The 15,116-nt window shown below is 32.3% G+C and overlaps 1 protein-coding gene across 4 annotated transcripts in view; it reads left to right on the top strand.

Annotated features, from left to right (window-relative positions):
- Window positions 1-14,180, top strand: part of DPH6 (diphthamine biosynthesis 6) — a 209,966-nt gene extending 195,786 nt beyond the window's left edge. For 2 of the 4 annotated variants that reach the window (XM_079127488.1, XM_079127487.1), the window contains 3 exons: window positions 4,298-4,392; window positions 10,992-11,079; window positions 12,296-14,180. In XM_079127488.1, the coding sequence (XP_078983614.1) occupies window positions 4,298-4,392; window positions 10,992-11,079; window positions 12,296-12,349 (237 nt within the window). In that variant the 3' untranslated portion in view covers window positions 12,350-14,180. Of the gene's footprint in view, window positions 1-4,297; window positions 4,393-6,482; window positions 6,615-10,175; window positions 10,289-10,991; window positions 11,080-12,295 lie in introns of those variants that run through there. The other 2 variants (XR_013761892.1, XR_013761893.1) reach the window with 2 other exon arrangements.
- The last annotated feature ends 936 nt before the right edge of the window (window positions 14,181-15,116 follow it).

Raw genomic sequence — 15,116 nt, 5'->3', positions numbered from 1 at the left:
TGCAGGCTTTCTATTTGTAAATTATTTTAACTTTTGTTTATCATGGAAGGATTTTAATTCATCATCAAATCTGAATGTAAGTTTTGCTGAGTATAAGATTCTTGGTTGGCATCCATTTTCTTTCAGAGCTTGAAATATGTTGTTTCAGGCCCTTCTAGCTTTTATTAGGCTGAGAAATCTGCTGATGTCCATATTGGTTTCCCCCTGTGTGTAATCTGATGCTTTTCTCTCACAACCTTTAAAATTCTGTCTTTATTTTGTATGTTAGGTATTTTTATTATAATGTGCCTTGGTGTGGATCTGTTGTAATTTTGTACATTTGGTGTCCTATAAGCCTCTTGTATTTGATTTTCCATTCCATTCTTCAGATTTGGGAAATTTTCTGATACTATTTTATTGAATAGATTATTCATTCCTTTGGTTTGTTTCTCTGTGTCTTCTTCAATCCCAGTAATTCTTAAATTTGGTCTTTTCATGATATCCCATAATTCTTGGAGGTTCTTTTTATGATTTCTTACCATCTTCTCTATTTGGCCAACTTTGTTTTCAGGATTAAATATTTTGTATTCGTTGTCTGAGGTCCTGTCTTCCAAGTGATCTAGTCTGTTAGTTATGCTTTCTATCGAGTTTTTAATTTGGTTTATTGTTTCCATCATTTCAAGAATTTTTGTTTTTTTCAGAATCTCTATGTCTTTAGTGAAACAATCTTTTGCTTCCTGCATTTGCTCTTTTAACTGGTTTATTTGTGCAGTCATTCATTGCCTGCATTTGCTCTCTTATCTCATCATGTGCTTCTCAGATCATTTTAATTATTTACATTCTGAAGTCCCTTTCTGACATTTCCTCTTCCATGCTGTCATTGGATTCTATTAATATAGCATGTAGGTTTGTTTGGGACACTTTCTTCCTTTGTTTTTTCATGTTATTCTTGTATCTTCCCCTCTAGCAGTGCAAATCCGAGCTATTCCAGTTTCCCCCCATAGACTTATAGTGTCTCTGCAGGTTTCCAATGCCTCACCTTTAAGTGGAAGATCAATATTAGCAGCACACCATACAAACAATATGCATCCTTAACCCAAATAGTCCCTATTAAGATATTAACTGTATTGTCTTAAACAGAGATGATGAGTTTGATTATTATCTACAGCATAAACAATAGGTTTGCAATAAGGACCTCAATTTCTAAGATGGGGAGGGGTGTAGGATATAATGATAATGAGATAAGAAGTGAGTCTGTAGAGGTACTAGGTTATAGGATTAGTGAAAGTGGAATTAAAAGAAATTGATTGTTAACATGAGAAAAGGGAGAAAAAGTCTCCAAGGAAATAGATAAGAGGAAAATAGAGTGAGACAAAATATTAATAAAAGAAAAGTAGGAATAATAATAGGTATAATGGGAATAATTGTAATAATACTACTATTAAAAAATATTCTATAATAAAACTTCACTGTACTATTGAAACCTCCTATTCTCCAGAAGCTGGATGCCTGAGAGGTACTTGATAATGCAGTGTCCCACAAAGGGAGCTGCCCCACTATGAGCAGTGGCCTCCAGGTTGGGAAAAATCCATGCTAGTGGGCAGAGGCAACTCCACGTGTTGATGGATGGTCAGCCACAGCACGGGCGCTAGACCATGTGGAACACAGCATGCTGGCACTGGACTGCGGGCTGGTCCCAGTCATTGCTGGAGATTGTGGGCGTTGTGCCGGGGCCAGTCTAGATTTTTAGTATTTTCTTTGTAATAATGCTGATAGAAAAACTTATCAAAGATAACTGCAAAAATTGCATTTGAAATGCCTAAATGATAGCATACATTAATTCCAATTTTGAGGTAAGCCAGGGACATATCTGAGATGTAATAGAAATAAAGTTGTTGTTTTCTGTGAAATATTAGTAACATTGACCTATGAGTTTTAGAAAAGTGAATTGAAGGTTGTGCCATAAATGTGTCTCTGAAATGTGTATATCTGGGTCCTTCACTTACCTTAAATGATACTATTACATGCATAAATCATACTTTTGTGCCACTAAGGGTTTGATTTTTCATAGTGAAATTTTCAAAATGTGGCTAGCATAGGCTTTGCTTCATGGGGCAGTTCTCTCACAACATCAAAAGGCCTTGGAGCTAGCTAAAAGTAAGCCAGTAAAGGTGAGTTTTTCTTTTGAGTACTTGTGTATATTAGAGTTTGAAGCTAGTATAGTTTAGAGGAGCCACAAGAGACATTATAAAGAATCATGGTCAGAATACTTAACTGGTTTCTCAATCTTAAAAATCTAGGCCCTTTATCTAGATTTCGTGACTTGGAATCTGTGTGTCTATGCTGGTGAATCATTCATAGAAAGGCAGAAAAATTGTATATATTCATTTATCGAGACAACATCACTGTCATGTCATTATTTTGTAGTATTGAAATATATTCGATAAACTTAAAGAGACAAAGGACATTGTCTTGCTTATTTTTGGATCTTAAATGTCTAGCAAGTCCTAGCTAATAATCATTGTTCAATAAGTATTTATTAAAGAATTAATTGAATGAATAGAAATATTTTCTAAAAACTGAAAATATCACAGGGTACATCCAGATTTTAATGAGCACCATCTTGACTATATCAGTCTTTTGTAAAGAGTACTGGTTTAACATAACAGCTTATATAATTTCTACTAAGAACAAAACAACCATCCAAATTTTAATTTAAAAAGCCAGTTATTCTTTGATAGTGGATTGCAAAAATAATGTAAAGAATCAATGAAGCATTTTCTAACAAAAGAAAACTAATAATGATAAAGTAGACTCATATAAAAAGGCTAGCAGTAAGTCATAAATGTGAGATTAGAAGGTTCACTCAGTGGAAAGCTTGCATGAGAGATCAGCCATGAAAAGAAGGGGATAGGTACTAGCCAACAAAACAGAAACACCCCTGTAATTCTTATCACATTATTATCCCTGTTTTCACTGCAAAGCAGATAAAAATTAAATTCTGTTTAATATAAAGTAGTCTGTTCCTCTTGTTTGGACTCAAGGGACCAACTCATAATTTGGCCTTGCTAACTCTCTGCTTTATGACCCAGCATGGTAAAAATGTATCTACTTTACTCTTGGGAACCCTCATAGAAAATATCACTCTGTTTTTTCCCCTTCACTTTTCTTGTGTTTTTTTTTTTGTTTTGTTTTGTTTTTTTGTTTTTTTTTTTTCTTTATAATGCCTCACATAACTACTCATCCTTACTGGGAAAAGTGGAATTCTCTTAGACCTATGCTTTACATTCCTAAAGGCATATGGTCGATAGTTGAAATTTAATAAGTTCAGAATAGTATCATAGCTTCAAAAATAACCAAATTAATAAATTTGTAACTATGTATGTAAAGCTGAAGACATAGGCAATAGTTCTAGCACTAGCAGTAACAGAACATCAAACAATTCACTCTTTGGGCTATGAAAACATTAGGCAAAGAAAGGCTATAAGCAGAAAAAGCTGTGACATTCAGAATAAAGGAGATGGAATCATAGTGATAAAGACTTCACGTAGGAGCCAAAAGATTTACATTGATAACAGCCAGTGAGAATGTTCCCCAGCATTGATACCATCCATGAACCAGCCAAGTAGGAGATTTTTTTAAAAATTCTGGTATCAGGTTCATTTTAGTAACATGGCTTATTTTTTAATGAGAATCATAAATTTTGTTGGTTCTCTGCTTCTTTGCTTATCTTTTAATTTCAAGTAGGATGTGACAACTTTACAAGCTCTCTCAATTTTTCTTGGACTTAAACTTTTTTAAGACTTCTTACCACTTTGGACCTTCACTGGTTTTTAGTAGCCTTGGAATTTACCTAATAGTAATAACCTCAAGTATAATAACCATGTATGTGACTTTTTTTTTGTTCACAGGCCTAAGAAAAGGGTTCCCCGCTTACACTTAAAGGTCAAAGGACAAGGAGAGCACAGTATGGCTGCATAGATTATTTACTTCTTAGTAGCTTAACCTCATTTTGAATCTAAAGTTAGTATCACTCTTAAAACTTACAGTATCTGTAAGTATTGACACTAGAAATAAAAATACTGGTCCCTCACCATTTTGTAAAGGTTTTGAGACTATTGAATATCCTATGCTTTATGATAAAATGTTTTAAATTATTTTAAATGTGTTTTAAGCAGAAAGATTATTTTCCTGTAGCTTGCAATCTATTTTGGAATCAGTTTCCTGCATGATTTTTTTAGTACAAAATAATACAGGTTAAGTGGGCATTTTTGCTAATTTTATTTTCTATTACTTTTCCACCCCCTCCTATTTTCAGCTTTCTAAGAAATATGGAGTCCATATATGTGGAGAAGGTGGAGAATATGAAACATTCACTTTGGATTGCCCTCTATTTAAGAAGAAAATAATTGTGTAAGATATCATTTCAGAAGTTTTTTCCCTTTCCTTAAATTTAAGTGATAGAAGCAACTTAACATTAAGCTTGAGGCAACTTTTGTTGGGAGAAATAGAACTTGTCCTCTAAGTTCACAAACACTCAATTTGTTTAATGCCAGTGAAGTCGTCTGAATACTTAAATCAATACCTGACAAGACGAGGCCTTCATAGAAGGCTATAAACTTTTTAGACATTGCACTTTCGTTTACTTGCTGATTATGGCCTGCAGTAAAACTGGTACCTACACACTGACACTTTTATCCTTTCATGAAGTGTGAATTGCCTGTATTATTTATCTTTCATTACAGCTACATTTGATAAACTGCCACATCAGTAGCCTGTGGGTTCCATTAACTCCATCCTCTTTTTCCTTTTATTTTTGGCTTTAAAAAGTTAGAATAATAATGCTTAATATTTCTCTTCAGTTACTTGTGGTTATTTTTATGTGTAAACTTGGTTTTTTAAATGGGTTCAATTTATGTTGAGTAGTCTGATTTGTTTATCATAATTGTTAAAATTAGTATACTGAAAAACAGGAATTTTCCTCATTTTATTACATCATTATCCATGTTCTAATGTATGTCACTCTTCTCATATGCTAAGAGAGCATTTTATCTCCTTTTCCTGAACTCTTATGCTTCTTGGAAAAGATTGTCTGAATTATGCTTGACTAGAAAGACAGTTTTAGGTCTTTTCAAAAATAAGATTTGAATTCTGTGTACATACTAATAAGAGAGGAAGTGATTTAAGAAAATTAAGACAGCTCAAGGTAGATTTTCTAAAAAATATGTTTATTTAACAGAAGAACATGGCAAAATATTTTCATCACAAAATTCCTGTACAAAATTCATGTATTTTTTCTTGTTTTTCCTGACTTCTTTCCTATTAATAATCAACATAATGATGATTTATTTAACAAATAATTATGAGGTATCTATTATGTTCAGATCATTTTACTGAAAACTATTAATGTCCAAAGAGAGTGTCTACCTTCATAGGAGTGGGAGGAAGACATCGCTATATATAATTACAATACAAGGTAGTAAGGAATAAGAGTCATAAACTCCAGATGGGAGATACTTCTGGCTATTTTGATCACACAATGATTCATGAATGAAACATACATAAGGTATCACTTCCATGAAATAGCATTGTTTGATTATTTAAGAACAGCATCCACGTGCTAGGGTGAATTTGTAGTATAATGGAAAACTTGATATATATTTACTTATTAATATGAGACTAGCCAAATTTGGCAGCGGGGAAGGACATTAAGAGGAAGAAATGCCAACAAATAAGACTGCCCATTTACCTGAAAAACTGAAGTTCTTGAGTACTCCAGAAGTCTTTATGGACAGTCCATAATTATAAAACATGTATTGCTTTACACTTCACAACCAGAACCTCTCTTTATCATAGTACTTTACCCTAGAAAATGAAGTTTTTCAGCCTCTTAATTTTGTGGACATCTCCATCCCTTAAGCCTGATGGAGACAATGGCTTGAGGGAAATTTGTCATACTATTCAAGAAAAGGTGTCAGAGAAGGTGTATTAGAACCATCTGTTCATCTGAACTGTTCACTGCAGCCAAATAATCATTTATTGAGGGAAGTTTTTGTAAGTGAAACTGCAAGCTACTTCCCTTCTCTGCAAGAGTTCTTCCTGTAAAAAGAGAGGTGAACAGACAAATCAACAATATGTCCCTTGAGAACACAAAGGAAACCTTGCCTTTTTGTTCTTACTCATTTGTCAGTTTATCACCAATCATATTCTGATTATTAAGCATATCCTTTTCTCTCTTTTCTTCATAGGTTATATCTGTCTTCAGCTTCATTTCTTTCTTACTTGATTTCTTTTCTTTAAATCACCTTCCTATTTCTTCCCACTTTGCTAGATATTTCCCTTTCTGAAGATTTGAGCTGCCATCATTTCCAGTGCTTGTTCTTATACCTGAACTCTCAAAACATACAGTAGGCACTGATAAATGTTGTGTTGTTAAATTGTCATTTATTATTATTTTTGTTTACATGCTTTATTTCGCATATTTTTATGTATCCCTGTCTTAGGTTATATTTAGAGGTTACAGACTGAGAATTATCCTGGTTCATTAGAAAAAGGATATCTCTTAATATGTACAAAATCTTTCCTCTTCTTAAGATACAAATATCCTTATCATGCCTGCCTAATATGCATCAAATGTAAGTTAACATGCATTATCCATTCTAAAACTATGTATAAATGAAAGATTTTATTTAGAGATACTTTTCCATATGATACAATCAAAACATAACTTTAATAATTGACCATTAATAATGATGGAACATCTACCTTAGAATTCATTTTGGGAAAATTTAATAATTTCTGTTTTATATAATAAATACTGGTCTGCCCTAGTTAGCATACAAATGAGTATTTATAAGAATTCCTATTTCTTTTTTAAAATATTTTTAGTTGTAGTTGCACATGATATCTTTATTTATTTTTTTATGTGATGCTGAGAATTGAACCCAGTGCTTCACATGTGCTAGGCAAACGCCCTACCACTGAGCCAAAACCCCAGTCCAGGATTCCTATTTCAAATGTCTGATTCAAATAACATTTTTTATTTAAAAAAAAAAAAAAAAAAAAAAAAAAAGGAAAGGCCATATCTAAGAGGACAAAAATAAACTTTCACATGCAAAATTATTTGATTATTATTAGGAATATTTTAAATACAGATTGAATCCTTGTACGGTAAAATAATTTAGAGATTGAAGTGATTCTAGAAGTTTAACATTTTAAAAATCTTCTATGAAAGTCTCAAACCTTTAGAAGTAATTTTTAAAAATTCTACTTGGAACATTTTTAATTCATTTTTATATTAAATAATATATAAAATCACTTACCTCTAAAATACAAATTTTAGATCAGAAAATGAGCATCTTTTTTTTTTCCCTTAGAAGTTCTGATGAAAAGAATTACAGCCTGGCTTTTAAAAAAAGAGGACAATTGCCGGGAAATTACAGCTTCTCTTATTTCATACATATATATCAGAACTTAAATCCTAAAGTTGTAATAACGAAAATAATCACTTCCTTTTCTCTGTTGATGAATACTTCTTTTTAATGTCAGTATTTGAGATAAGCCTGTATTTCCTTTTGAATGGTCAGTATTACTACACTACTACTATGAAGTTGTTACTTACAAGGGTAATGAAAAAACAAGAATGAAGGAAGAAAGGAAGGACTAAATCACAAGATTAAAAAAAGTCCATTCATTTTCCACTTTTCCAAACTACTCACATTTGCTACCTACTCAAGATATGATTCAGTACAGAACACCATACTGTGGCATTTTACTGTGAGAAGGAAACAAATACTTTAACTTAGTTGCCATCTTATATTGATCCTGTATTACCTGAGAATTTATTTAAATGTATTAACTCTTTTTCTTATACTTAGATTTTTAGGCCCATTAAACTTTATTTTTATTATGCTAGGAATATTATATGACATTATTAATATGTATGTGTGCATGAATGTAATATGCATATTAAGGATAATTAAATCATCATTATTATTTTGTTTACATGCTTTGTTCCATATACTTCTATGTGTACCTCTCACACAATTACAGTGGATGTTTTACAAGAGGGCTAGAAAGACAATATTAAAACACACAAAGAAGAAAACCAGCACTAACTGTGGGTGTCAGGACAAGCTTCACAGAAATCACATCTAGATGTTTGTACAGAGGGTAGGTGTGAGTCCACAGAGACTATCTGTGTACATGTTAGTGAAAACAGAGACCATATGTTTGAACAGGAGTGGTGTACAATATCTTGCCCCCAACCTATCACAGTTGTCTTATTAGAGGAGAGGAAAGAACAAAAGCCATTTCTGAGGCTCAATAGATAATACAAGGGATTTTCTTTTGAGGTAAGAGATTCTTTTGAGGTGAGGGTATCTTCTGAGGTTCTCTCATATCTCAGTAGAGTGGCCTCAGGAAAGAGGCTCAAACCAGACTTAGCTACCATTTTAAAGTAGTAAGTAGGGATGAGCCCAACATAGCAATGAAAGGGAACATGGGCAAGCTCTTAGAATGGAAAAGCCTCACTTGTAGGAAAGGTAGTAACACACTGATTACTTGTGTTAATAGGTAATGGGGAAGACGGCAGCCAATTAAAAAGTGTTTTTGGTGTGGCACAATTGATCTTAATTTTCTGGGTTATTTGAAGATGTACTGACAGATCCTGCATTTAGAACTCAGAAGTATGTGATGCAAATAGAGACTAGGCATTCTTGAAAAAAAAGTAGCTTCAGAAATAAGAGCAATAGTAGCATATTCTGTCTAAACTAAAAACTTCTGGTTTTAGATCTAGTCTCTTCCAGTTGACTCTTGCTTTATATAAATGAATGAAATGATGTTTAATCAATTAGAGATTACTGATTTAATTGAATCAACAAAAATCGCATTTCCTTTTTATTTAATGCTAAGAATGTTATATATTCTCTCTTGATAAAACCTTGATTCCAAATGCAGTAATTGCATCAGTTAAGTAAACTATTTGCTGTCATCCTTCTGTTTTTAATGGAGATAACTGACATAAGAAGGGAAGACATGTACCCCTTCTACTGTGATAGATCCTTTCAGTAGATAATATTGGTTCAGATTAAGTATAGTTTTGGTACACTCCTTTGTCCAGGATATCAAAACCAAGCTGCCTAAATTAGGCATAATTAAGGCTCAGGATCAGTTTCCAAGGCCAGGTTCAGAAACAGATTAAAATTTAATCTGTTAAGTGATATTGTAACAAGAATTGATGGTTGAATCTGATTGCTGAACCAAAATACAACTAGAGTAGACAACTCTGAGAAATAAAGAAATAACAAATTAGGGGTAACAAACCAAGTGGGGATCAATCCAGAGAGGTAGGTGGTAGCAAGCAAGAGGGCTCCTCTGTACTTTATCTTTCTGTTTGGTTGATGTAACCTGTGAAGGTAAATTATATCTTTTCATCAGGATCCTGACTCACCAATGATTCTATTTCTATGTGTTATACTTTACTTTTCCTTTAATGTCCAAGAAGTTCTGTCTCTTAATTGATGATTTATAATTATACACAGTAATAGAATTTATTATGCTGTATTTGTACATGCACATATAACATAAACTGATTAGTCACATTCTGTAATATTTTCACTTTCCCACCCAACCTCCCTTCCCCTGATCTGTTTCCTCTACTCTAGTGATCATTTTAGTTATTATTAATATCTTAGTACATTATAATTGCATATAAAAGAAGTCTTTTATAATGTTGCTTTTCCTAATCTAATTAACAAAATGCAGAAAGAAGATATAAAGGTTCATAAATGTAACTCAGTCTCTAAAAAATCATCAAACATACTTTTGTTTTTGTTTGTTTGTTTGGGGTACAGGGGATTCAACTCAGGGGTCCTTTACCACTAAGCTATATCCCCAGTCTTTTTAATTTTTCATTTTGAGATAGAATCTTGCTAAGATGCTGAGTCTGGCCTCAAACTTGCAATCCTCCTGACAAGGATTCCTCCTGAATCACTGGTATTACAGGCATAATCCACCACCATGCCTGGCATCAAACATAGTTTTTAAATCTCTCTTGAATCTTTCAAATAGAAAGTATAACATATTGCTCATGAAAACTTAGTACTTTGTGGTCAAGTATTTTGAGTTTTCTTCTATTGCTACTAAGTAACTTTGCATCACAAAAGTTGATTCAAAAAAAATTTTTTTTGCCTTAGTGACTAAGGGGTCAAAGTAAGGATTTACTCTGCTATACTACAGTGATCAAAATGCTAACAATATTAATACAAACAATGGAACTGCTTCCTAAGGCATTGAAGAGATAAAAGAGGTATTTCTATTTAAATTTTTGGTTAAAATGCAAAGCATTATCACTCCCAATAAGCAATAATAAAAAATAATTAGTTATTAGAACTTCAGACATAATCTTAGTTATTCTTATATGCTTTACAGGGTATCTCTGATAAAAGTTGAGTTAATTTACCTGTATCCATATGGTGCCAGCAAGCAGTTCATACTGTTTTGCCTGAATGTGGTAATTACTATGTCAGACGATCAATTTTAATAGCAATGATATTGCAGTGTGAAGAGTTCAGCCAAGGCTTAAACCATCCTGGGTAATGCTTTTGTGAAGGATAATTGAGATTTTGTGTGAAACATTGAATGAATTACCTTTTGAAAATGAAAAGAATAATGAAGATAAAGCACTAATGTTTAATGTTTAGCCCCTACCAAGCAAATTTGTGAAAATGAAATTGAGCAGAAGTTTAAGTCTTAAAATTGTTCCCAGAGCTTTGAGTGAACCTGAAAGTTGAACTTTGTGTCCTTGTAAAGATGAAAAACTTCACTGTTTTTTCTTAAAAATTTACTGTTCTTGATCCTATTTCCCAGTTAATCATTAAAAATATGTTAATCACTGCATATTGTACATCAATGGAAATTAGTACAAAGCAAGGATTTTTGGTCTCTTCTGTCAGTAGCAGGAATGATTTGCTATAATTTGTGTAGTAAATGCATTCTAAATTATATTTCAGGGATTCCTCAGAAGTAGTTGTACATTCAGCTGATGCATTTGCACCTGTGGCTTATCTACGTTTTTTAGAATTGCACTTGGAAGACAAGGCAAGTAAATCTAAGATTCACAGTGATTTTATTAGAAAACTGAGATACACACATTGACTCTGTATATATAATTCTATGACAGTACATGACAGGAAAAAGAAAATGGATTTTGTCATTAGTGATTTTTTTTCCAGGTCCTCAGTAAATAACTAAGAATATTACAGCTGCTTATAATTTTAAGAGCTTTATGATACAAAGACATTATGTTTCTGAAAAGCTTACAGTCAATGAAATGGGAATAATATATACATTAAACAGTAAGAAAATGAAGGACAATATAAAACCAAGTATTAAATCATGTAGCAAGGTAAGAATTAGGTTATTGGGCATAAGCATTACAGGGAAGATTCAATGATGAATTGGATCTTCTTCATACAAATAAGAAGAAAGGAGATATAACAGCTTTCCTGAAAATATTCAGAATGGAGGTGCAAGAGAAAGATGGAAAGTGAGGCAAAAGTACAGTAGAGTTTTTTTTTTTTTTTTTTTAAATAGAGCAATATGCCAATTTAAAGATGTCCATTGGAATTGGTAAAGATCTGGATTAGATCATCTGATCCTTGAGATATTGCTTTATATATTTCTGTCTTTATAGAAATACTGATATTGTGTGAGGATTGAGAGTAGTGACAGGAAAAAAAGATTAGAAAAAGTCTTCTGTGTGTTTGTTTTTTTCCCCAAATCTTGAGACACCCTCTGCTTACATATATGTGATAGGAAATCTGAAGGATCAAAAAGATTAATGAGGATTCATCAAAAGTAGAAGAATGGTAATGCCAAAATGTCTGAATGTGAGCTTTCATAATGGAAAATAGTTACTGGTACCAGTTCTCCAGAAAGATGATGATGAACAGGACTGAAAATAGGTCAGTCAGTTGGGCTGGGAGATGATTGTTAGTTGCCTTTTATCAAAAAACTGGTAACCCTCAAGAGTATGAATAATACTATCCAAACATTTCTCAGACTTACTGAAAGGAACCCCTTACTTTTAGGTCCTTCAGCTATTGCTGCACAATATTGATTAGATACTACTCCCATTACTCTATCTAAACAGTTCACTATTCATCTTACTGTTTTGGTATTTCATCAGTCTTCACAGTCAATTTCCCTATTGCACATTACAATGTTATATCTTTAAGGTGAGATATCTACTGACATTGAATAAAAATAAAAATGGTGAATTTCTCTTCCTTTTCTTTCTTTTTTTTTTTTTTAGGTATCTCCAGAGCCTGACAACTACAAAACATCTACTTATATACATAATTTTTGAAAAAGCATTTTAAGAAGAAATTAATGGAAACATTGATCAATTGAAAAAAATGTCAGTGGCTTATTCATTAACATTGCCAACTGCTCTGTGCTGAATTTTTCTTTGGTTAACACAGACTTTCTGTGACCTCTATGTGACATAAGTTCCTTTTGTTCCCCTTTAATTTTACTGCATCTCCTGTGTGTGCAATTATTTCATCCCACTATTTTCCTCTTTCTCCTTCCTATCTCTGCAAACTTCGTCATAATACAGAGGCATATGAAAAGTCTATCGCTTTATTTAACCAGTCAAGTTTATTTTACTGCATATCACCAAAGTGATCTCTCATTTTTGTTTTGAATATATTTATGTTTCAAAAGTATCAATATTACTGAACAAGTATAAATAATACCATAACATTTATTTGTTATTTTATAACCATTTTTACCTTACACAATTAAAAAAAAAAAAAAAAGAGGGGGAGGGGACAGTTTTTAGTTTCCAGCAAAATTGAGAAGTACAGAGTTCCCATATATACTTCCCTTTCCACACAAGCATGGCCTACTCCACCATTAACTTCCTATGCCAGAGTCATATATGTTTACAGTCGACGAACCTGTTTTGATGAATTATTATCACTAAAAACCCACAGTTTACCTTAAGGTTCACTGTTGATGTGTTACAGTCTATGAGTTTTGTATGTTAAATGATATGTATCCACCATTACAGTATCATACAGAATAGTTTCGTCCCCTTAAAAATCTTTCTTCCACCTATTCATTTCTTCCTTGGTTTTCTTTAACCTCTGGCAATCACTCATTTTATTGTCTCCATACCTTTGCTTTTTCCACAGTGTCATATAGTTGAAATCATTAGTATGTATCCTTTCTTGATTAGCTTCTTTCACTTATAAATTTGCTTCCTTTGTGTTTTTTTAAGTCTTGTTATCTCATTTCTTTCTAGTACCTAATAATATTCTATTGTCTGAACATACCAAAGTTTATTATATCCTTTCACCTTCTGAAGGACATCTTGGTTGCTTCTACCTTTTGGCACCTTTGAATATAACTGCTATAAATATCCATGTGCAGGTTTTTGTGTAAATGTAAGTTTTCAATTCATTTGTGTAAATACCAATGAGTATCATTACTAGATTATAAAAGTATAATGAAAGGATGTTTAGCTTTGTAAGAAACTAACAAAATGTCTTCCATTATAGTTGTACTATTTTGCATCCCTCCGGTAATAAATGACTTTCTTTTCTTCCATATCCTCGCCAGCATTAGATGTTGTTTATGTTTTGAATTTTTGCCAGTATAGTTGGTTTTGTTATCTCATTGTTGTTTAAGTTTGCAATTCTCTAACAATTTATGATGTTGAGCATCTTTTTCTAGGCTTATCTGCCATTCATATATCTTCTCTGGTGAAATTTCTCTGTAGATCGTTTGCCCATTTTTAATTGGATTATTTACTTTAATATTGAACATTAAGAGTTCTTCATATATTTTGAATAGCACTTTTTTATCAGATATATCTTTTGCAGATATTTTCTCCCATCCTGTAGTTTGTCATCTCCTTCTCATACTAGTGTTTTTCACAGAGCAGACGTTTTTAATTTTAATGTCCAGCTTATCAGCTCTTTCCTTCTTTTATTGGATCTTTATTGTTAAATTTAAACAATCACACCCAAACCCAAGTTATCTAGATTTTATTCTGTTATCTTTGAGAGTTGGACAGCATTTTGCGTTTTACATTTGGGTCTTTAATACATTTTGAATTGATTTTGTAAAGGACATAAAATCAGTGTATATATTTATTCTTTAAAATTAAATAGTCATTTGTTCTAGCGCCATTTTTATTCATTTTATTGTCTTGTTATTTTAGTTATTTGTGTGAACTATTTCTGGACTCTTTGTTTTGTTCCATTGCCCTGCCTACCCCTTTGCCAACTCCACACTTTTTTGATTATTCTAACATTATGGTAAGTCTTATCAGATAGTGTCAGTCTTCTGACTTACTTTGTTCTTCTTCAATATTATATTGACTATACTGTGTCTTTTGTTTCTTGTCCACAAAATACCTTGTTGGGCTTTTTATTGGAATTGTGTTGAATGACACATTAAGTTAAACTGACATTTTGGTAATGTTGAGTCTCCCTGTGTATGAATATGGCCTGTCTACCCACATATTCAGTTCTCAAAACTTTGATTTAGTTTATATTATTTAGTTATTTATTAGAACTTTTATTTAGTTCATCAGAGTTCTGATTAGATAGCTTTTATATCCATTGTAAAATTGGATATATTAAATATGGACTTAGGACTATGTGTAATTATGTATAAAATTTGAATTCATTTCCTACTCCAAGTATTTTTTCCTCCATTTTGTTATTTAGCACAACTGATTTACCCTTAATGATTCAGGCACAGAATTTTGGCATCATTCTATAAACTATATCTCTTCACCATAAACATTCAATTGGTTATCTCATTTTTTTATATTCTAGTTTTAATATTTCTCTTACTCTATGTGCATCTCTCCAATTAAAGTTGTATATTACCCAAATTCTTTTAGTTTCAGTTGACTCTTAGCTTCCATACTTTCCATAGTCAATTCCACTGCTGTATTGATTTTCATTTCTAGTGTTCATTTCCCTGCACAGAATTCCATGATAGTGTTACATTCCTTTCTAAAGTGATAAAATGATTAGCCATGAATTGAAGGCCATTTGGCATATGTCTATAGGATCCTTTTTCAGTCTTTCTCTTAGGCCTCCCCTGTATGTATC

The sequence above is a fragment of the Sciurus vulgaris genome, assembly GCF_902686455.1.
Source record: "Sciurus vulgaris genome assembly, chromosome: 2".
In the NCBI taxonomy this organism is placed as follows: domain Eukaryota; kingdom Metazoa; phylum Chordata; class Mammalia; order Rodentia; family Sciuridae; genus Sciurus; species Sciurus vulgaris.
Note: the sequence above shows the minus strand (reverse complement) of the source record. Positions and strands in the feature narration are given on the sequence as shown.